Source organism: Centroberyx affinis, unplaced genomic scaffold (genome assembly GCF_046629955.1).
Source record: "Centroberyx affinis isolate AG114_WGS23_722 - 3 ecotype Tasmania unplaced genomic scaffold, CSIRO-AGI_Caff_v1 ptg000271l_1, whole genome shotgun sequence".
Lineage (NCBI taxonomy): Eukaryota > Metazoa > Chordata > Actinopteri > Beryciformes > Berycidae > Centroberyx > Centroberyx affinis.
In genome coordinates, this window is record NW_027278951.1 from 62,720 (window position 1) to 86,181 (window position 23,462).

The 23,462-nt window shown below is 41.3% G+C and overlaps 1 protein-coding gene across 1 annotated transcript in view; it reads right to left on the bottom strand.

Moving 5' to 3' along the window:
* The window catches only part of LOC139668089 (inositol polyphosphate-4-phosphatase type I A-like), a 60,543-nt gene that overhangs the window by 13,994 nt on the left and 23,087 nt on the right, over nucleotides 1-23,462 (bottom strand). Inside the window, exons 9-25 of the mRNA XM_071547556.1 lie at nucleotides 22,302-22,449; nucleotides 20,923-21,053; nucleotides 20,140-20,244; nucleotides 19,448-19,556; nucleotides 18,806-18,823; nucleotides 16,745-16,931; nucleotides 15,794-16,009; nucleotides 13,927-14,068; nucleotides 13,005-13,163; nucleotides 11,203-11,235; nucleotides 9,214-9,386; nucleotides 7,159-7,282; nucleotides 6,891-6,958; nucleotides 5,498-5,697; nucleotides 5,031-5,128; nucleotides 3,678-3,790; nucleotides 2,485-2,639 (exon numbers count right to left, since the gene is read on the bottom strand). Of these exons, the coding sequence (XP_071403657.1) occupies nucleotides 2,485-2,639; nucleotides 3,678-3,790; nucleotides 5,031-5,128; nucleotides 5,498-5,697; nucleotides 6,891-6,958; nucleotides 7,159-7,282; nucleotides 9,214-9,386; nucleotides 11,203-11,235; nucleotides 13,005-13,163; nucleotides 13,927-14,068; nucleotides 15,794-16,009; nucleotides 16,745-16,931; nucleotides 18,806-18,823; nucleotides 19,448-19,556; nucleotides 20,140-20,244; nucleotides 20,923-21,053; nucleotides 22,302-22,449 (2,179 nt within the window). The remainder of the gene's footprint in view (nucleotides 1-2,484; nucleotides 2,640-3,677; nucleotides 3,791-5,030; nucleotides 5,129-5,497; nucleotides 5,698-6,890; nucleotides 6,959-7,158; nucleotides 7,283-9,213; nucleotides 9,387-11,202; nucleotides 11,236-13,004; nucleotides 13,164-13,926; nucleotides 14,069-15,793; nucleotides 16,010-16,744; nucleotides 16,932-18,805; nucleotides 18,824-19,447; nucleotides 19,557-20,139; nucleotides 20,245-20,922; nucleotides 21,054-22,301; nucleotides 22,450-23,462) is intronic.

Consider the following 23,462-nt stretch of genomic DNA (forward strand, 5'->3'; position numbering starts at 1 on the left):
CTCAGTATTGCTAAAGTATGGACTCAATTCAAAAGGGAGGAAAGGGTAAAGAAAGGGACATTTGGAGGGAGGGGGTATCTGCCAACGTCCAGGTTTCTTCCCAGCATGCATCACAGTTCAAACCCATTCCAAACCAGATCAAACCAAACTCCGCAAAGTTGTCAAAAAGCGAATTTCATGCTGAGCGTCAGCTAATGAGGGAGGGAGGGGAGGAGGAGAGGAGGGGAGGAGGGGTGAAGAGAGACCGTGTCATGCGAGGATCTGTGGGACTGTGTGTATCTTTATTGAGCACAAGTGCAGCAAGACTATTACATCTTTTACATGGGTTTAACAACAGACTCTTCACAACATGAAGTCACATAACAGTCCAGTTTAAATGACATACAGTGGCATGTCACACCTACATATGACACACAGAGGTACAAACACTTGGACCCATACACTGTACATGTACAGCAATGCCTGCTTGCTTCACACACAGTGTTGTTGATAGGGTTGTTGATCAATACCAGAGACTCAATGATTACTTCACAAGGTGCTGACATTTCTGGCTTTCAAAACTCACTTTCCAGCCTGTACTCTAAAAAAAAAAATAAAAAAAAAATCCCCACCATTTCTGCAAAATCTCAGTCCAAAAAACAAATGACAAAGCAGGATTATTATTACATTATTTATTTTCTATCATGATATATCACCTCTTTACTAGATGTTTCTGTTGGATCTCTGCTCTAATTAGCGAGGGCACTCATCTGTTTTGAAAATGTGACTTGATTTTCTGTGCTAATTACAGCCCGCCATTATTCAAGGAGACGGGAGGTGTGTGTGTGTGTGTGTGTGTGTGTGTGTGTGTGTGATGTTCATGATCTCGGTTATCTTGTTTGTTATTGGCTCTATGCTACTTGACCCTGAACTGTTTTTAACATGTTTGTGAAGCACTCTGGGACACATTGTCGTATTAAATCTGCTACATAAATCTGATGTTTTTAACTGCAAGGTGAAATTCACCAGTTTAACGTTTCCTTCATCATCTGTAATCATCACAGAACATGACTTGAGACTTTCTGAATCGTTAGCATCCACTCCTAATGTCGGCATCCAATCCACCAAGCAGCACTTTCCGATAAAATGTCAACTTTTCAACCTGGTTTGCCAAATATTCCTTTATCTCATCTCTCCAAAGTACAGTGTGAGGCGGCAGCAACCAGCTTTAAAAGTCGACATTTCACTGAAACCCTCTGAACTCTAAGAAAATAGTTCCTTGCTTCCTTTGACCTGAACCTTTCTTTATCCCCTCGCAGCAGGCAGGGTCAGAGGACTTTGGGAAGTGGATGGAGGAGAGGAAAAACGGAGGGAGGGATGAAGGAGGATGTACAAAAAGAAAAGGTGACGGTGGAGGGTCAAGTGCTCCGATGATACAAAGAAAGGGAACATTCTCTGCCAACTGGCTAGCAACTCAGACAGAATCTCAAACAGCGAAGGCTAGCTGTAGATTTACAGACAGACGAGACGAGACAGGGCAGCTAGCCGCAGACAGACAGACAACATTGACTTGTTGTAGACAGACAGGAACAGACAGGCAGACAGACAGGCAGACATGAGACAGACAGACAGACCAACAAGCATTACTGCTGGTGACATACAACAGTGATTTTAGGGGCATCTTCACATTTGAATTCCAGTTAGGTAAATTTCTTCACTAGATGCTTGTCACATTTGGGGGGAAAAAGCTTCAACATTTGACCTCAGCTTTCTCCAACAATGTCTTCATTAGTATTATTCATTTAAACCAGGCAGGCCAGATCAGGAATGCTTACAGTGCTAACAAGACTTTACAGGGAAGCTGAACAACAAAGGTAGAACCTTTTCTCCACAATGTGACAAGAGGCTGGTGAAGAAAAATAACCAGCTGAATTTCAAAATACTAAAGTATCCCTTTAACATGAAGGCAGGAGGCAGTTCCAGATCAACTCGTCTCCACAGAGGAAGCAGGCGATGGGATGAGTTTTAAAACCAAACCTGGGCAAAGCGGTGCAAGATTTCTGCATATCTTCCATTTCAAACTTCCATACATTTTCCCCGACCTTAATTTCTTGGCCAGATTTGAAGATTTTGGTTGGTGTTTACAGCCTCATAAAATGTGTCATCATATGTACAGAATAACATACTTTCCCAAACTTTTCAAGAAATGGAAATTATCTAATTCACCATCCATTTTTCTTTTCCAGACTTTCTAGATCGGTGTAAGAACCCTGACAGTAAATGAAAATATTTTGAATAGTTAACATTTAATTAGTGTAATGTTTTCCATGTCAAAATGTTTTGTATGCCGACTTCTTCACCGGGGCTCACTTGAAGAAGACATGTCAGTCTCCATGTGAAAACCCTGGTGAAACAAAGTTTGAATAAACATTTTTGCCCAGGTCTGATTTTAATCAGGGTTTTTCTTTTTGTCGTTTTTACTCAGGCGGAGTGAGGGCCACCTACCTGCGCATACAGTCCAGGGCCTGTGTGAAGACCTGCGGCGCCATGCCGTGTTCGTGCTGCAGGATCAGGCATTGCTCCAGGGTGACCGACATGGCCGTGCGGTCCTTAGCGCTCTTGCAGCTGGTGAAACGCACGCCGTTCAGCCGCCGACAGATCTGAGAGAGGGAAGGTAGACATGTTCAGATCGCAGGTGAGTATGAATTTGGAGGCCAGGATGTCTCTACTCTGCTCTTCACTGTATACAGGAGTTGCTAGCTCTTCCCTCTCCTGGCTGCAGCTAGTCCAGAATACCGCCACTAGACTCCTGACTGGCACCCGTATGCGGGACCACATCACACCTATACTGGCCTCCCTTCATTGGCTTCCAGTCAAATTTAGAATTGATTTTAAAGTTTTATTATTTGTTTTTAAAGCCCTGAATGGACTGGCACCACCTTACATCTCTGACCTCCTGTGCCCCCATTCCACTTCTAGGTCACTTAGATCCTCTGACCAGATGCTTCTCACTGTCCCGCGAACCCGGTTGAAGCAAAAGGGTGACCGTGCTTTTTCTGCTGCTGCCCCAAAACTGTGGAATAGCCTGCACTTCCTTGTTAGGTCCGCCCCTTCTTTGGACACTTTTAAGGCGAGACTAAAAACTTACCTTTTCTCCCTGGCCTTTGAATCTTATTAAAATTGCTTTGCGTATCATGCGCATCTTTTTTTATCTTCTGTACTGGGTTATTGTCTGTCTGTTATATTTTAGGCTGTTTTAACTCACATGCTGTTATCGCACATGCTTTGAATTCTTTTATAATGTTCTGTGTATCATGCACGTCTTTTATCTTCTGTTCTCTGTATTATTGTCTGTCTGTTATATTTTTTATGCTGTTTTAAATCGCATGCTGTACAGCACTTTGGTCAACTCTGGTTGTTTTTAAATGTGCTTTATAAATAAATTGACTTGACTTGACTTGACTCTTCTCTTTTGTGATATAAATAAAAATCTTGCCTTGGACAGCTTTAACTTATGTCATGAACTTTCTTGAATAAATAAATCAAGATTATCCCACTTAATTCAGGGAAATTCATCATTTGCAATGGAAACAAGTGAAATTAAGTCACACCATTAGCAGATGTTTTAAGACTCAAACTAGATTACATGACTTCTTGAGATGGAGAGGTATTTAAGTACAACGAAGCGGTCGCTGTACCTCGGCGGCCTGCCAGAGGATGTCCACGTTCTTGTTCTTCCTGGCGTGGACGTTCTGCCCCAGAAACCTCAGCAGCTCGGGAAGACAGGTCTGAGAACGAGACCTTGGCAGGCCTGAGGGTGGGGGGCGGGGGATAGGAAATGTAGGTGAGGTGAAAAGGAAGGGAGGAGAGGAGGGAGGTAAGAATAGAGAGACAGCAGAGAACACAAAGAGGAAGGGAGGAAGGAATTAACCATCTAACCAAGTTGAGGATAAATAATGTGGCTTTGTTGAAGACTCACAGAAAAGGTTTTAACAATAGAAATGTCATTCCATCTTTTACTCTTAATTAAAGCCTTTACTTTCTGCTCTAATGTTATTGGTGTACATTGGATTAAAAGTTTAACATGTAGAGAAAATTGAAAAATACCAAAACTTTTATGGTTTATGTGTTGACAAAATTTCATGACCCTAGAGCCTTTGCAACCTGATGAAAGCCCATCGTATAATTTCAAAAATACATGCAAATCAAGGAGAATATTAGCATAATTTTACTTATTGATGAAAAATATACTTATTGCAGATGTGTGTTGTTTGTGCAACAACAGCAACATGACTCCTCAGCATGTGGGTAAGATGATAGGGAGCCTAAAATAATGGAAAGGCACTCTGCCAGTTTCTTGGCTGTCTGCTGCTACAGACAGATGTCCTGCTCTATTCTTAGGGTGCGATCACACCTTCACCTAGCTCTGTGGAAAAGTTTACTTTGTTGTATTTGGTTCATTTAGGTTCACACTGTTCAATTACAAGCAAACCAGGGCTTGTAAACAAAAGCACATGGACTCACAAGTATCTCCTTTATTGGACAGAGTTTTGGAAATCCTGCCAGGTTAGAGATTTTGGCAGCTCCTGTAAATTTAACTAAGCATGATGGACTTGTGTGCGCTCTTCTTCTATGGTTTATCGTCTATGGCTTTCCAAGCATGAGGAATTGCTGGCAATCAGATGTCAGTATCTGTCTCTTTACACCCATAAACCCTTCCATTTTAGGTAATTTCCTGTAATCGGTTGGATTACATTCTCACTCCTAACAAACTATACCAGTTCTATTGGAGGAGGACCGAGATCCACATTTTCAGGCGTCTCGGTGCCGTTATCTGGTGCCACCAGAGTTTAAACGGCGAGTTCGTGGAGTGAGTGGTGAACGCACCCTGAGAGTCGGATTTGGCTGGTAAAATAGTCAAAATCTCACTGAAAAAGGCAGTTTCCCTCCCGGACAGATACATGATTCACTGTATGTTTGATCCCGAGTGTGAAGAGTAGTCGAGTAGGAAGTGCAGGTAACAAACTGGCTGTATACGCTTTTGTACTTACAGTCCTCAGGCAGGACTTCTTTGAACTGTTCGTAATACGAGTTCAGCCTGGCCAGACTCTCCAAGTTAATGATCTCCTGAAGGGACGTGTCTCCAAACCTGAATCACACGCACACACACACACACACACACACACACACACACACACAGAAAAACACATCAATTCTTTCTTCCATAAACCTGTCGTCCCGTATCCTTTCCTCCTCTCTCCTCTCCTCTCGATCCATCACGCATTCATCCTTCTTTTCTAAATCACTCGTCTCCTTCTCCCATCCATCCATCATCTATCCACCCATCTGTCAATCCATCCATTTTTTCCAAATCACCATCCTCTTCTCCCCTTTCTCATTCCATCCATCTTTTTACAAAGCACCACCTTCATCCCATCCTTGAAGCTGCACTAGGCAAGTCTTTTTCTGCCCCTCCATCCCTCCATCCCTCCCCTCCCTCCCTTCCTCTCCCACTCACTTCTCAGCCAGCGTCTGCTGTTCGTTGATGCCGACGTTGAAGTGCACCGGCTGAACCCTCAGCAGCATGCCGTTCTGGATCTCCCGCGGCAACGCGTCGAACATGGTTCCCGGCAGGGGGATGCGGACGTTGAAGCCGTCCCGGTTGCCTGTGATGACCGGCAGCATGTCGGGGGCGGAGCTGCCGGTCGCCTGGGTGACCTTAAAGGGACACAAAATACAGTGCTTTACAGTTCAATAATCCTGCACCTTTTCATAATGCACAAATCTCCAATAGGGCTGAACAATTAATCGAAATTTTGTCGAAATCGCAATATGGCCTACTGCAATTTTCAAATCGTAGGAGGCGCAATATTTGTTAAAGGTGAAATGTGTCAAAATACCATTTTAAATTAAATATTGTGGTGCTGCAGAGATGTCCTGGCCTACACATCATATTCTACAGACTTAAGAAAACATCTTTGTTTGGTACAGATCCCCGCAAAAACCACACCATAATAATTTTAATACGTTTTTCAATGAAAATGAGAATAATGATGTAAAAATTATCATTCCCTCTAATATCGCAAATCATATCGCAATTGCAATATCAGTCAAAATAATTACAATTAGATATTTTTTCAAAATCGTTCAGCCCTAATCTCCAATTGTCTTAATGTAATGTCTCTGTAAGTTCTGCTGCTCTGGATACTACTGCTGCTATTTTGTATATCGTTTTAATGCTGGAATGCATTTTTCATTCATACATTTTCTATTTATAGGGTCAGCTTTTCTCCGCCTACAGCACAATTTTGGAAAATGAAAGCGGCATGAGGAGCGGGAAGAGAGGGAATGGGTGGGCGAATGGGAAAGGTTGTAGCATCTATGATGGCACGCAACACTCTGAAAACCACCAAAATGACACGATTCAGTCAAATGTTTTTCAGCTGGTCGTTGGCGACAGTAAACTGAGATTTGTACACACAGTCCAGGGGGAAAGCATTATCTGATGTACTGTCAAGACTATAACCAGGATGGATGTGTTTCATCATAAAATCGCCCTAAGCAACAGCTGAAAAAAAGCGAGTTTAAGGTTTCACACTGCTTTAATATGTCTGAGTGTTAGAATTGTCAGTTGAATTGACTATAATACCATATTTTCCTTTACATCCTTTTCTTTTGTTGATATATCCTAATATATTTTCTGCTACAGTGGCCCAATTTCCCCACAGGATTGTGAAAGTTTCATCCAATCTAATCTAACCTAATCAACATTTTTAGCATGGGAGGCTCCGATGGGAAATGAACCCCTAACCCTAGGAGTGTTAATCCATAAAACGCACAGTGAACTCAGTATATTTCTGTGTTTGTGGAATACAATATGTATGAAATGATCTCATATCGCATCCTCCTACCTTAAAGGTGACGTTGCGCAGATCCATGATACCGACGCTCATGTCCTCCAACATGGACAGCTCCTCTCCTGGGAACACACACACACACACACACACACACACACCACACACACAGACACACACACACACACACACAACAGTTAACACAGTACTCTGTCATCGTTAATGGTTCCATCAAGGCAAGAAGAGATAAGGGTGATTATGTTTGATTGGAAGAACCCGTGGCGTGTGTGTGTGTGTGTGTGTGTGTGTGTGTGTGTGTGTGTACCGTAGGTGCTCAGCAGGGACTCGAATTGCGCCAGCAGGCCGATGGTGTAGAGCTGCCGGAGAAATCCGTCGTCACGGAGACAGTTCCTCAGTTTGATGATGAAGCCGCAGATGAGAGCGGTGAGCTGCAACAAAACACACACACACACACACGTCATTGTCAGCGTAAAAAAACACACACATCAACGTTAGCAAAACACTCCTCATCATCAGCCTTGTTACACACTCACAGCTGTTTCTCTCTAACATCAAAGACAGATTCCTACGTCAGCAATCAGCCTGGTTCATAACACAGCAGCTTAGATCCTGTCTAGTTGTAAATAGTCTCTGTGTGTGTGTGTGTGTGTGTGTGTGTGTGCACGTGTGTGTGTGCTCTTGCATGCACTTACGTTCATTCAGATGCACAAAATAACATAATGAAATGAAACCAATGACCAAATCAAACCAAAAGAAAAAAAAAAGTGTCTCTGTCCACTGCAAAAAAATGACAAGAATTTTTAATCTTGCATCCATCCATATGAAGCTTATTTCTGGACATTTTTTGTCAAATTGTTTCACTGCACTGGGAGACAAAATGTGACTTTTTTCATGATAATGGAACTTGGTTCAAGACATTTACTTGGTAAAAAAGAAATTGTCTTAGAACGAGTTTCTGTTTCAAGATTGTATTCATTGTCTTTTAACGATTTCTTGTAAGAAGTCATATTGACATGAATCAAGTGACATTTATTGATACCAGTAAAATTATCTGCCAGGTCAGTAAGGTGTTTGACTAAAACTCTCTTGAAATGAGGTTGATACAGTGCTGTGCAAAAGTCTTAGGCGACCTATTTGTTTTATATAAATGTTGTCATAGATGTTTATTTGTTTTCTGCATTAGTGAATCAGTAGACTGCTCTTTATAGTAATTTTTTTTATATAAGAAACTTTTTATTTCATTATTTTTGAAAGCATCTTCACTTTACGGATTTTTTTGCACAGTACTGTAAGTCTGGATACAAAATAAAATCACTTGCCAAGTGTGTCATTTTTTGCAGTTTACATTACATATCATCAATATTCATTAGTAAAATGCTTGTTCATTGCACGTGATGGAACGCACTGGAGCACTATCGTGTTATGGTCTGCACAACGCATCTGCATAACTCAAATCAACATATGGTTTTATATTTAGTCACGCTGCGGCCGGCTGCTCATGACATTATGTAAGTGAAGACATGCTGTGGGTTTCTGTGCATTCATGTGTAAAAGGCTGTTCTGTGCAGTTCAGCATGTGTGCATCTGACTGTGTTAAGTTCAATAATCATATAGTATAAATGATGAGTTGTCTGATTTGTATTCATATTAGGGCTGAATGATATTGTCAAAATCACACAGCTATTTATTTATTTTTTTTTGCTTAATATTATAAGTTACGATACATGTGGACACAAATTTTTCTCCACAATTTATTTCTTTCAGCACTTAAAAATGAGGAGTGTGAAGGAGCAACACATACAGTGAATCCTTTTTTAATGTGCAGTCCAGTTACTTTTAGTATTTGTATTTATTTAGACAAAAAAAAACAAACGGAGTATGAGATAGGAAAGATAAAATCAGTTGGGATTCAATCACTCGACTACGTCTGGCCACACATCCTCCCTTTTTTTTTTTGCCTCGGCCAAAAGAACTGCAGAGTCTCTTATGTTAGAGCCAAGCTACACAGGAGAGTAGAAGTGTGTGTAAAAAAGTGTAAAAAAAAACAGCTTCTCTCTCTCTGTCTCTTCTTGTCTTATCTCTTCTTCTATTTCTTTTCCTAGCACTCACTCTTACATGACTGTTTTATGATCACAGGAATATTGTAAGTGCACTAAGGCCTTGGACTCATTTTTTGTTGCTTATAATTTTTGGTGATTTATTAACTGAAGCCAAGTCTAACAGCTAAATGCCTAAAATGCAAATGTAAATGGAATGTAACTGTAAATGTAAATGTGTGTGGGTGAGTGTGAGAGTGACTGTGTCTGTGAGTGTGTGTGTGTGTGAGTGTGTGTGTGTGTGTGTGTGTGTGTGTGCTGACCGTCTGGCAGAAGACGACGTCCCGGCGGTACTGCAGCGACAGGTCCATGGCTATCGTCGGGGCGCTGTCCTGCATCAGGAGGAACACCATGGACTTCTTGGCCTTGTCGCTCATCATGGCGACGCACTCCGTCAGCGTGGTGAGGAGAGGGTACAGCGCCTCGCTCCACTCGCCTGGGACACACACACACACACACACACACACACATAGAAAGACATGTAGAGAAACATACACAGATAAAAGATTGATGTACACGTGAAACTACACATGAGAGATAGAGATTAGAAAGATGGCTAACTAGGTAGCAAGCTAGCGGAACTGTGTCCAATCCGGGATTTCAGGCCTTTTGGTGGATTCTTTTCAATGGCTTCCCAACCAAAAGGCAAGTGACGTGAATTTCCATATATTTGAGAAGCTAAATATCAAATTTTATAAATGTCTACAGATATTTAGACATATCGGGACAATCATTCATGAACACAATAACACACGCAAACCCTTAGATTGCATTTTGGGTGACGTCTTCATGTAGCGACTCTATTAGTTAACAGTAATGAATATATCTGTATTCACAAAAAGACCCAGTGCGTGGTGATACTGGCTGAACGGATAAAGTTTGGTAATACTTTTGCATCTCAAAACTACGCGTGCAATCATCCATTTTAAGAGACTGGAAGAAAAAAAATTACAAGGTATGATTCAGCTTTAAAAGAGACAAACAGACCATGATTAATTTATGAGAAACTTGGATTAATCATATTCGTTATTGTGAATTTTTGGTTGAACAATGTCCGAAATTGGACACACTGACGCTAGCTAGCTAGATGGAGATAGATAGATAGATAGATAGATAGATAGATAGATAGAGAGGTGCACAAATGTACACGCACACAAACACACACAAGTACATAACACCAACACACATGCACACATACACACACACAGATGAAACTCATGCCTCCTCTGCACATCATCCTCACAATACAATCCAAGTCTGAGTCACAGTCTAATCTAAATGCTCAGTTAATATTGTCAGGTACCGTTAATAATAATCATTTGAATTGAATGAAAAAATGAAAATGAGATTGAATTGATAGACTTAAATACATTTTTCATATGTTGGCGTGAAGACACTGATGCTATTACAGCGAGAAGAAGCAGAAGCGCTAGGCTGATATATGAGAGAGAGAGAGAGAGAGAGAAAAGAGAGAGAGAGAGAGAGAGAGAGAGAAAAGAGAGAGAGAAGAGAGGAGAGAGAGAGAGAGAAAGTAGCAGCAGTGCACTGGGGTGAAGCTCCCTTAATTTTAAAAGGGACAGGTTTTACATTTTGAATTTTAGTCTCCTCTTTTTCTTCACAAGTCACTTGTCACAATGTGCAGGTAAAAGCTTCTAGATTTACACTCAAGATACCATATGAAGACCTTGTTAGCATGCTTAGTATTTCCAATGGACAGCACTAGCTAACACTGCTAACAAACTAAATAAGATATGAAACTTTAATGATCCCTGGGGGGAACTTGCATCGTTTCAGTACAAAGTACAAAAATCGACAAATCAAGACTATTAAGACTGTAACAAGACTATAAACAGAGATAGGAAAGAGCAGAGTATACAGAAATCCAATATACAAAGGTAAAGAGGACAAGCAGCGTCCTCAGCTTGTAACCAAGAATGTTAGAGATACAAGAGTGTTTGCAAATCTGTCTCACACAACTATACAGCCCCGTTCAAGGCCAAGTCTGCAGGGTTTTTTGCGTGGGCCGAAGAAAAACTTTTGAAACAACTTTGCCTGCATTGTGTCAAAGTATCTGGTGAAGAAAAACAACAGACTCAAATCTAAAATGTTAAATTATCCTCTTCACTATTGATCCAAGCCTTAATCTCTCCCCCAAAACATTCATTGGATGGTACTTTTGATCCAGGAAGCAGAGTCGCAGAGAGGGGGGAGAGGGAGAGAAGCATGGTGGGGTGGGGGGGGGCAGCTCTTACCTGGGTATGCCTCCTCAGTGCCTGGGCTTCCATCTGGAAGAGGGGATGGAGGTGCAACATGCATGATTAGGGGCCGCTAGAAGCCACAGGGCAGCAAAGACACACAGAGATACGCTGCAGACCCGGGTCAAGGCTCTATCCAAAAAACCTTTCAACATAAATTACATAGCTTTGGGACTGATTGAACATGAATGGCACAACGGAGCCAAAACACTAGTACAGTGCACTGAAGTGAAGATAATCAAAATAATTGGCTTCCTTTTAGATTTATTCTGCATTCAGCTGATCTTCTTCGCCTGCTGTTTTCTCCTGCTTAGCTGTGAGCTTCGCAAGTAACAGAGAGAAAGAGCTTGAAGGGCGCGAGGAGCCTTACATCAGTCTTGTTGCCATGCAACACAAAGTTTGGCAACAACCTGCAAGCTGGCTAATTAGCATTTGCTTGCTAACCTGAAGTAACAAATGGGATAAAAATGGAGCAGAGAAAGTTAGCAGTCGCTCTGCTTGCTGTTACAGGAGAGGATGAGGAGTCCATTCTGAGACAGAGGATGTGGGTTCCTGACGTCCTCCGAGGGAGAACAGAGCGCTGACAGTTTTATCTCTGCCTAGACAGAGTGCTGTTTTTACAGGCTGACTTCACATGACACAGTGAAGTAATGCGGGGCGCAGCTAAAGTTGAGACATGTTCAACTTGGGGTGCTGCCATGTCCAAAATGCAAGGAGCATAGTTTAGAGGAGATGCGCACCTGCCTCGACCGAACCATTGAAAATAACTGGGAAAAACGCTACAGGCGCATTAAAAAATCTGTCCTTGTCCCATGTGATCACAGTCTTATCCAGAACAGCTCAGAATGAGTAAGGAGGTACGGGTTCAGTGTCTTGCTCAAGGACATTTTGACAGGACACTAATAGATTTTGATTGCCTGTTCATCACAGGATCAAACCTGTGACCTGCCGGTTACAGGACGCCCTGTCTAACCTCTGGGCCTACAGGCTTCTTTCATGGGCGCTGGTCCTTTTCTTCCATCCCTCAACACACCTCACACCAAGTGTTTTGATAGAAATTTGACCCGGGTCCAGTACAATGTACAGTAAGCACAAATCTCAGATACAATAGCTGGCTGACAGGCTGGTGGCTGCGTTTGGCCTGAAGCAGCAACAGAGCCGCACTTGCACTAGCAAAGCTCAGGAGAATAAAAATGCTCTTTTGTAATTCTCTGGTCACAGCTACAGTATGTGATATTATGGACTTCAGACAGGCCAGAAAGACAGCAACAAAGACTCTACACAAAACAAAATGTTCAATATTTGACAATTCTTTTTTACAAGAGATGAGAATGAGTCATTTAAAATACCTTTCTTGTTTATAATAAAGAAAATGATCACATGAGATGAAGGAAAAATATGTTTCTGATGTCTCCACACAACTCAATAAAATTATACAACACAAATAAAATACTGAATTGAACTAAAAAAAGAGTGGGGTAGCAAATGAGAGAAGAAGAGATGGGAAGAAAATAGAAGAATGGAAGAAAGGAGAGAAGAGATGAAAATAAGAAGAATAATAAGAACAAAAAGAGTAACAGAAAAGAGAGAAGACAAGAAGAGAAGACAAGAAGAAAAAAGAAGAGAAGACAAGAAAACGAATAAGTAAATAAAGAAGTAAATAAAAAAGAAAACAGAACAGAGAAGACAAGACTGACTTTTGGTGTTCTTTAATGAAACAATAAGACAAGAGAAGACAGAAGAGAAAAGCAAAAACAAGACAAGTAAAGAAGAGAAGAGAAAAAACAAAATAAACCTACAGTCTTCTTGTTCGGGGCTGGGATTGCATGCAGAGGAGAGGGCAGGCAGAGAGGATGAGGATGGTGAGGAAGGTGATGATGATGGTGGTGATGATGGTGATGAAGGTTCCTGTGGTATACTTCCTGGGTTGATCCAGAAGGCTCGAGTTCTCCCATTACCTTTTCACAGCCGCATACAGCAGTGTTATTTACACATATTAAAGGATTCAATGTCAATTCATTACTAGATCTCAGTTCCATTTATTCCATTTATTTACTGAATTCATTGCTATATTTTGGTCTTTTTTTTCCAGTTCATTCACACACCTGTGAAAGATTTATTCTGTCAGGTCACTGCTAAAACTACAGTATATGTACTGTTATTCACGGCTATATTTATTGATTTATTCATTTCTATTACTGTAGATTTAATGTATTCTATCATTTCATTATTAAAATGGAATTTCCCTAAAATCATTTATTTTATTTATTATATATTTTCTCCCTTTTTTTCCATGTTAGGGGACTCAATAAAAAATAAGAAAAGACAAATTAATAAAAAGAAAAATGATAATTCCAGATCTTAACTTTTAAAAATGTTAATGTGCAATTCCTAAAATGTTTTGTCTATTTGTTACCTTACTGTGAACCAAATAGTGCAAAGAATACTGCAAATAGTGTAATGATTAAAAAAAAAAAAGCATAATGAATACTAAAAAAATGACTGTTGCCTGTTGACTGAAATCCATGTCTCAATCTTTAGAAAAATTACACTTTTATTTACTGGTAGAGCAAACAGTGTAGTGTGAGGTAAAAAGAAACATTGTCTGTCTGTTTCTCCATGGTGCTACGAGTGATTTCTACTAAAAGTCAAACTGTTGCTTCTTTTATCGGCACTGCAAACATGTGTGTGTGTGTGTGTGTGTGTGTGTGTGTGTGTTACCTTTCTTAGTGACGCCGCCCTGCTGGTCAGCCTGGGCACTGTCCAGACTGCTGTCACTGGGTCTCCTCTCCTTCTGAAGCAGCTTGTCGACACGCTGGATGATGCACTCCAGAGACTTATCCACATTCAGCCACACCTTCTCCTGATGGGAGGAGAGGAGAGAGGAGAGGAGAGGAGAGGAGAGGAGAGGAGAGGAGAGGAGAGGAGAGGAGAGGAGGGGAGAGGAACGGAGAGGAGAGGAGAGAGGAGAGGAGAGGAGAGGAGAGGAGAGGAGAGGAGAGGAGAGGAGAGGAGAGGAGGAGAGGAGAGGAGAGGAGGGAGGGATAAGAGAAGAGAAGAGAAGAGAAGAGAAGAGAAGAGAAGAGGAGAGGAGAGGAGAGGAGAGGAGAGGAGGGGGAGGAGAGGAGAGAAGAGAGGAGGAGAGGGGAGGAGAGAAGAGAGGAGGAGAGGGGAGGAGAGGAGAGGTGAGGAGCGGAGAGGGGAGGGAGAGGAGGAGAGAGGAGAGAAGAGGGGAGGAGAGGAGAGAAGAGGGAAGGAGAGGAGAGAAGAGGGGAGGAGAGGAGAGGAGAGGAGAGGGGAGGAGAGGAGAGGAGAGGAGAGGAGAGAAGAGGGGAGGGGAGGAGAGGAGAGGAGAGGAGAGGAGAGGAGAGGGGAGGAGAGGAGAGAAGAGGGGAGGGGAGGAGAGGAGAGGAGAGGGGAGGAGAGGAGAGGAGAGGAGAGGAGAGGAGAGGAGAGGAGAGAAGAGGGGAGGAGAGGGGAGGAGAGAGGAGAGAGGAAAGGAAAGGAAAGGAAAGGAAAGGAAAGGAAAGGAAAGGAAATGTAAGGAAAGGAAAGGAAAGGAGTGCAGAGGAGAATAGATAACACATAATACATTATTTTCTGCGTGCACAAACAATTTTGATTTGCATTCAGCTTTGCATCTCAGGTTCACATCCACACAAACCAAAAAACATTGAGTAAAACCCATTAGACTCAGCACAGAACAGCAACAATAAATACAAAACATTTTTAAAAAAAGGTTTTTAAAAAAAATGCTAATATAGGTCCATAGCCCATACAAAAGACAAAATGGCTGTTACAGAAAAGGTAAACAAGGGAAAAGAGAGAAGATGTACAAGAGATGAGATGCACCGCGTCCGCATGCAAACCAGAGAGCACACCACATTTTTGCCTAACAAAGATTTACATAATCTAGGCAAATGCAGAACTCAAACTTCATTATATAACTGCAAACTCTTGTCTCCGACGGCCTGGGGCTGCAGCCTGGGGCTCCAGATACAAAACACAAGACTTTTGGACTAGTTCTGGCACAGTTTCAGCAATTTCATCGAAAACACAAGTATAAAATATTATGTAAATGACCAGTTAAGCATCTTAATTCATGACCAGCGCTGCTTTTCTTTTCACTCATTCCAGCAGTTATCACAATCTTGTCTCACTGCAGATTGCAGATTTTTTAGGTACATAATTTGTTTTGATGAAAATAAACACAAAAAAGATAATTCATTCTTCATATCATGTTTTGTATTGACTAATTAACTGACTGACTAATTAACTGGATGATTGACAGACTGACATGCAGATTGCACCAACTGAGAAAGAAGCTAAATGAATAAATGAACAAACAATCAAAGTCATTGACTAACTAATTAACTAACTAGGAGTTCAATTACCCCTGGGGCCACCCACGCTAGAAATGTATGCACTCACGATACTGTGAGGTGCTTTGGATAAAGAGGTGAAACAGCAGTTAGAGAAGCACCGTCCTGTAACAGAACAGCGGCCATTTTGAACTTGCGTCACACTCGGGGTGGGGAACTCTCATTCAGTTAGTTTTGATGATCTTTGGCTAAAGTAACCAACTCACCCACTCCTCCTCATGCCAGTCTGCGTGCAGCGAGGACCGGCTGTTGCGGCCGCTCCACTTGGCCAGCAGCGTGTCCTGGTCGTTACGGAGGACTACTTGCTCCGAGTCGGCGGAAGGAGACGCTTTGGAGGCGATGTACTCGGGCCGCGCTGCGTTCAGGGCCTGGATGGCCGAAGCCAGGAGCTTACAGTCACACACTGTCACCAACTGACGAGTCTGAGAGGGACAGGGGAAGACATGTGTGCATGAAGAGCGTCATCCCAAAACAATCCAGTAATTCAAAAAATTAACACCTACTTTACACCTACAAATGACTGATGGTACCAAAATAAAACAAATTATGGGTTGGAATTTTTTAAGACATTAGCTAACAAAATAGCTATGTTTTTGAGGATGTAAATAATCAAATGTGTTTGAAAATACTGACTGATGAATGACAGGCAGCAAAACTGAACAGTGGTGGCCAGAAATTTGTAGACACATACTGTATATTTAACTTATCTACCTTTTCTACCTTTTCTTCTCTCTCTTATTTCTTTTCCTAGCTTTTCTCTATCATAGCTGACCATTCAAGGGACACAGGAATATTTCATACATCCACTTTGATCCTTCCACTCCTTGCTATTGGTTGCTTGTAATATTGGTGATCAGGGAATTTAAGATTATTCTCCAGCTGCATTCATTCCAGGTTGGACTGGATAAGACCAGCTACATTTTCCTTATTTCAGCTTAAGTTTTATTGATGTTTTATCTTTATTTCAGATGTTCTGATCAGGAATTACAAAGCATGTAGTCTCTGGCCAGACAACAATCTGACTATCGTGCAAAGAAAACAAACTGACAAAACAGAAAGGAAAGAAACTAGACAGGAACTACCGTATCTGTTCTACCATCCTATCCTATCCTCCCACGCTATTCTACCATATTCTATTCTTTTCCCCAGTCCCTCACCTTATCGGCCAGAATGGCGAGCGTCCTCTCCAGCCCGTTGGCGGATCGCTCCTTGGCGGCCCGGGACAGCCTCTCGGCGTAGTAGCTGACCTGCGTCTTCAGCGTGTTGATGTGGGCGATGATCTCTTTGGCTCGGACGATGTCCTGGGGAATGTAGACGATGGACTGCGAGCTGGACAGAGCGCTGCTGCAGAGCGGGAACACACACACTCTCTTAGTCACGCTTCATCTATATGTGAGTGTAAGACAGTGACCTGTGTCCTTAAGATGTGAGATTTGACTGTTGTGTCTTAGAGCCTCCATTTGACTTCTGTTTAAAATGCTATACTGATTATCGTTTGGGGAAAAAAATCATCACATTGTGTTTATCATTCAGTTTTTTACAGTCTAGAGGAACAAGTCTTTAAATTACCATTTTGTTAACCAAAGAATTTCGTTACCTAGTTTAAAGAGAATCATGATTTTTTTTATTTTGTTACCAATCATTTTGTAAGAGCACCTTTTTGGCATAGTGTATATCTCATCTTAAAACAATTTTTCACTTCTCCTCTATGAAGAAATCAATAAAATGCAGGAGGAGATCTTGGATGTATGATGGGAATGGAGGGCAGCGAGACACAAGAGTCAAATTTTAAAGAGATACCTCGACAAATTGAGTTTTTGTCTTATTTTTCTTCGCCAGGAACTTACCAGATGGTTTTAAAAAAAAGTTATGTTACTTTAGTTAATTAAAAAATAGCTTGTTAGCATTCCATATTGAAATCATTGACTACCACTGGCCAAAAGCTAGCCCGTTAGCTTCTTGAGTCACAAGCTAGTTTGTTAGCTTATGGGCACTAGCGGCGCTCATTGGTTTCAATGAGGAATGTTAATAATGCCAACAAGCTAATTTAGGCTACCTGAAAGATGTAGACATTTTTTCCCAATATACTGTATATAGCGCCTGGTGAGGGAAAAAAACACTACAATTCAAAATGTCATGGTGTTCTTTTAAAAACAGTGTCTATGAATCCATTTTCTTGTTCATTGCTATACAGTAGTTAGCATTAGCATGCACATGCCTGTTCTTAACCAGCAGTGCTAAACAGTGGCTCAGGAAACACTACAGGTAAAGACAAAGACAAGAGACTGACCTTGATAAACAGAGCTAAAGGGAGATACCACTCACTTTAAAAATTCATATAAGTTATTCTGAGCGTCTGGGAAAGTCCTATCAATGCTTTAACATCAACAGCGCTCTCCTAAAGCCAGAAACAACAGAGGACATGCACTTCTTATGTCATTACAACTCTATTACATCTTGACAACATCAAAGGTCAAGCCTTATTTTTCTGGTTTCTGGCTTTGGGAGAGATTTGTTGAATATTAACTGAACTGTCCTCTACTGCAGAAATGGCATACTGTTGCTGTGAGGTAAAGAAAAATAAAGTCACTGCAATTTTGGCATTTTTCCTTTTCTTACTTGAAATAAAAGCTTACGTGGTCATTTATGGGTTGAGTGAGTTTCATGGCTCTTGGGCCCTTGAAACATATAAAAAAAATCCAATTTTATCTACACAGGTGCAAATATGTGATTTTTACTATATATCGGCAATGATTGAATTTTTAAATTGAGTGGTATTCAGCAAACATATAAACGCAACGTGATCAAGATGTAATGTTGACTACAACTGAAGTACTGTACTTTATAATAAAAAGCATGGCTTTAAACACGTGTATCTAGTTTGGGCCAACACACATTTGGGTTACTTTCAAACACAACACATAGTTAATACCAACATATCATGTCACTATGCTTTGCTGTTAACATAAGCTGTGTGAAGGCTTGTATGAGCAACACCTCAAGTAAAGTGTTGCAGAGTTACATTCATTCACCCCAAACCTACTCACCCATCCGCCCACAATGCATGAAAGTTGTGAAACAGCTGATTTAAAACTAACAAATCCAAGACGCAGTGACAAATAAAACTTCTTATGGGCGGTGCAAAGGGTGAGAGGCAAACAGCGAGTGGGGGGTAAAAACGAACAAATGAAAACAAGCAAAGCGATACAACAACTCACCATCCCTCCTCATATATGCTGATCAGAAAAGTAACAAAAACAAAATTAAGAAAAAAGCCAGAAAACTGAAATACAGAATCAATGCAATAGTTGAAGAAACAATGCATTCGTTTTATGCGTGATAACGACTACAAGGCAGCCAAATCAAAACAGACAAATCTTTTATATGAAATTATTTCCCTTGGGGGGCAAATTAAGCGGCAATTTGAACTGGAGACTTGACAAAAAAAAGCAACTTGGAAATGGAAAACTTTACTTGCAATATTTGAAACAACAGCAGTCAAATGATGAATGAAGCAACAAATTATGATAAAGTTCTGAAAAGAGCAGAAGATATCACTGCTGTCGAGGGAAAAAAAACACATAACTGCAATTTATGGTTTTCATTTCTCACTTGAATAGAGAGCTTACATGGTCATTTATTTGTGGAGGGAGTTTTATGACTCTTGGGCCCTTGACACCTGTTAAAATCCCATTTTTTGAGAGGTAGAGGGATGGTGTAGTGAGTTGGAAGACCCAAATTAATTGTTTTACTCCTGAAAAACAGACTTGGTTGCAGATTTGTGGTTTTTACTGAACAGCAGTGATGTGCAGCTTCATTTTCCTAATCTCCCACTCCAAGCCCTTTCCTTCTGAACTCACTGTTTCTTCGCCTCCTCAAACTTCTGGATGAGTTTCCTCAGGCCGCTGTTTTTAAAACCCTGGCAGTGCGCCGCCGGAGCGCCGATCGTTATCACATCATACGTGTGATCTGCAGAGGGAGAGATCAGACAGAGGAGAGAGAGAGTGTGTTTTGAGTGTGTGTGCAATGTGAAAGAACTAACATTTCTGAGTGAGAGAGTGTTTGTGTGTGCATAGAGGTGTGTATGTGTGTCAGGGTCAGAAACTAACGTGCAAAATTAAAAATGAGGGGGAAAAAAACTAACTCGATAATTAGTACGCTTTTTGCATTTCACTCTGCTCTGTTTTTTCGCATGAGTTGTCATATATTCACGCCTGCAAGCAACTACTGACCCCACTGATTCATGGGAAAGTCTATGACCGGGGGATTCGTTCCAGTGCATTCTGGGAGAGAAAAATGGAGTGGTTTTTTGAGCAGACAGTACGCAGCTGGAGGCAGGAGAAAATGTTGACGCCACACAGCCAGCAGAAGAAAACGCTGACCGGCACAAACCACTGCAGCAACAAAAAATAACAACAACCGATATTGAAAAAACTTGAGTGTTTATGTGCCAATATGCAATGCAAATGCAAGGCCTAATGGCTTAAAAAAAATGTGTGTGCATGCGTGTGTGTGTGTGTGTGTGTGTGTGTGTAGGCAGCAGGCGTCTCACCGAAGCCCAGTGCGTCCTGCACCCTCATCCTCTGGACATGCAGGTTGGTCGACATGAACTCCAGCTTCCTCTCCGCCTTCAGGTTACTGGCCTTGAATGACGGACCTGGGGAGAGGGGGAGAGAGAGAGAGAGAGAGAGAGAGAGAGAGAGAAAGAGAGAAAGAGAGAGACAGAGATAGAGACAGAGAGAGAGACAGAGAGAGATAAATAAATGATGTTAAATGATGTTTCACATCATGGAAATCTGTTCATAAGTTTCTGAGACATCTTGCTAACAAACAGATAGAATAGACTAGACTAAACTAGATTTTTACAGGCTTCCCACTGTGGCCCCGATGATTTTTCCAACGACTTTCCATAAATAAGTCAGAGTGCTTCCTTACTCTTTCTTGGTTTGTTAATGCTGTTTTTCAAAAGGGGCAAACAGTTTTTGGACTGTTTGCCGTGGTGAAGTGGCCATAAATGTATAAAAAACATCCAAGTATAAGCAGTTAATGTGTGAAACAAGATACACTAAATACACATATAGACACAATATTCCTGTAACGTGACCCATTTGTAAAATTCCCTGATATTCTGCGGCTTTCCCCAGAGAATTTATCGAATTGTTTGTCTTTCCCTGCCTGTAAATACCTGTGGGAACCCTGCTTTTAAAATACAATAGGAAGGCTGGTGAGCTGGCAGAGCAGTTGGCAGAGTCGACAAACCTAACCGCCGCAGCCAGAATGCACCATCATTTGGCTGGTGGTTGGTGTTAAGGTTCCCACCGCGGTCGGGACTAACCTCGGTAGTCGTTGAGGTCGGACAGTGTTTCCTGGTAGGTGAGTATTATGGTCTGGTACTGGGAGACGATCTGTCGCCGGAGATTCTCCCAGCAGGGCGATAACTCTCCCAGTTCCTCCAGCTCACACACCCTGCAGGAAGAGGAGGAGAAAGAGAGAGAGAGAGAGAGAGAGAGAGAGAGAGAGGGGAAGGTAGAGAGAGAGGAGAAGGAAAGAGAGAGAGAGAAACAGGTAGAAAGAAAGAGAAAGACAGACAGAGAAACCGATAGAAAGAAAGAGAGAGAAACAGGTAGAAAGAAAGAGAGAGACAGACAGAAAAACAGGTAGAAAGGAAGAGAGAGACAGACAGAGAAACAGGTAGAAAGGAAGAGAGAGAAACAGGTAGAAAGAAAGAGAGAGACAGACAGACAGAGAGAGAGAAACAGGTAGAAAGAAAGAGAGAGAGACAGAGAAACAGGTAGAAAGAAAGAGAGAGAAACAGGTAGAAAGAAAGAGAGAGACAGACAGAGAAACAGGTAGGAAGAAAGAAAGAAAGAAAGAGAAACAGATAGAAAGAAAGAGAGAGACAGACAGAGAGAGAGAAAAATGGAAAGACAGAGGGAAAGAGTGAGTTTTAACAAGGCATTACAGCAAAACTGTATGCATATAAGCTTATATTTGGCCAGTACAACATTGGTACATTTCTTTGCAAATGCATTTGAACTTAATTGCAAAAAGGGCTGGGTGATAATTCAGTATTATGGTTCATTGATTGTGGAATCATATTGTGATGAATTGGTGATTTTGGGATATTGTGACACATAATTCTGCTCTCTGAACGGATGATAACAAGCAAATTTTGTTTAAAAACTCGGACAAAATGAGGTATAATAGGAATATTATTACGAAATTTCAGTTTTGTTTGACATCACACCTAACACTACCATTTGGCTAAATGGCACGAACATTAATTTGATTATTTAACATGTGATTTATATTGTACTATGTATCAATATTGAAAAAAAAAAAACGTAATTATTGTGATATTGATTTCAACAATATCACCCAGCCCTAACTGCAAAGCACTTTTCAAAACTAAGGGTTGCCTAAGTGATTAAAAAGACCATCTTATGTCTGGAAGAGTCACAGGTTTTATCCCCGCAGCTCATGTTTCCTGTTGAAGTGTCCATAAACTATAAGTTGCCAGATAACATTGTGCAAATCAATACATTTGCGTCATTGATCTTGCCCCGCCCCTGCTCTTACCAGAAAGAGGGGGCGATGCTGTGTACTGGAAGCAGTGTGATCAAGTAACATCAACTTTTTTCCAAAAGTTCAGAAAAAGACGATTTGTTGTGTGTGTGTGTGTGTGTGTGTGTGTGTGTGTGTGTGTGTGTGTACCTGGCGGCGTCCTCCTCCAGCAGCAGCTTGACGTACTGTCTGGGGACGTTGAGCGACAGGACGCTCTCAGCCATCTGCTCCAGCACCCGAAGGTGGTTCCCGTCCGTCGTCGGGAAGCGGTACATCCTGGACATGGTGCCTCCAAACACTGCAGTTACACAACAATGTTTTTAGCTTAGTTTACATTAGCTTTGTTCATCTTATTTTAGTAACTTAACTTTGTTTAGGCTATAATAGTTTAGTTTCAGTCTTTCAGTTTAGCTTTCTTTGTCGTAGATTAGTTTAGATAAGCTTTGTTTAGCTTTGCCTCATTTAGTTTAGCATGGTTTTTGTTTAGTATAGTTTTGATGTAGTTTAGTTTAGATGTAGTTTAGGTCAGTTTAGTTTATCTTAGCATAGTGTAGTTTATTTGCATAGTGATAAAACACAGACACGCTAAAACACTGATAAAATACAATGATTAAAAACACAAAAAAGGAGGAAAAACTATGGGCAAAAAAGCCCATGGGTCTTATAAAATAAATCACACCTCAGAAAGAGACAAGCAAAAACAAACAAACAAAAAATCAAGATGACAACTAAAAATCAAACTGAATCAGATGACAGAAAATAACATTTTGAAATTGTTTTAACCCAAGGCAAGCTAAATGCTGTGACACTGTACAATTCCACTTTTCGCTGGAGGCATGACTAGAGTGAATGCGGTGTAGCCTGAAACTTGCAGGGTGGAAACTTTAGGATTTGGAGGGAAGCCGAGTCCATAATGCACACAGCGCCTTCCAGGCGCTCCTTCTGCAGCATTCAACTTCCACTTAGCATAAAAACGCCTGGGGGATGATCTTATTGTGCCATCTCAAACATTTCACATGCGTGTTATTTTTGGATCGGCTATCCATCACTGAGGTAAACAGATCCCTCTCACACACCAGTGACCCAAGACAGCAATCAATATATTCCTCAGAGATAATAAGATTTATGGTCGGATTTACCAGAAAACATGGAGTCATTGGAGACGAGAGAGAGATGGAGGGAGGGAAGAAGGGAGAAAGACAGATAGATGGATGTCCACACAAAATAGTATTATGCAAAAGAAATTCGACCAGCGCAACAGGGTCAAGTTCAATTTGGCAGACTGTTTCTGGACTGTAAAGGCAAATATGA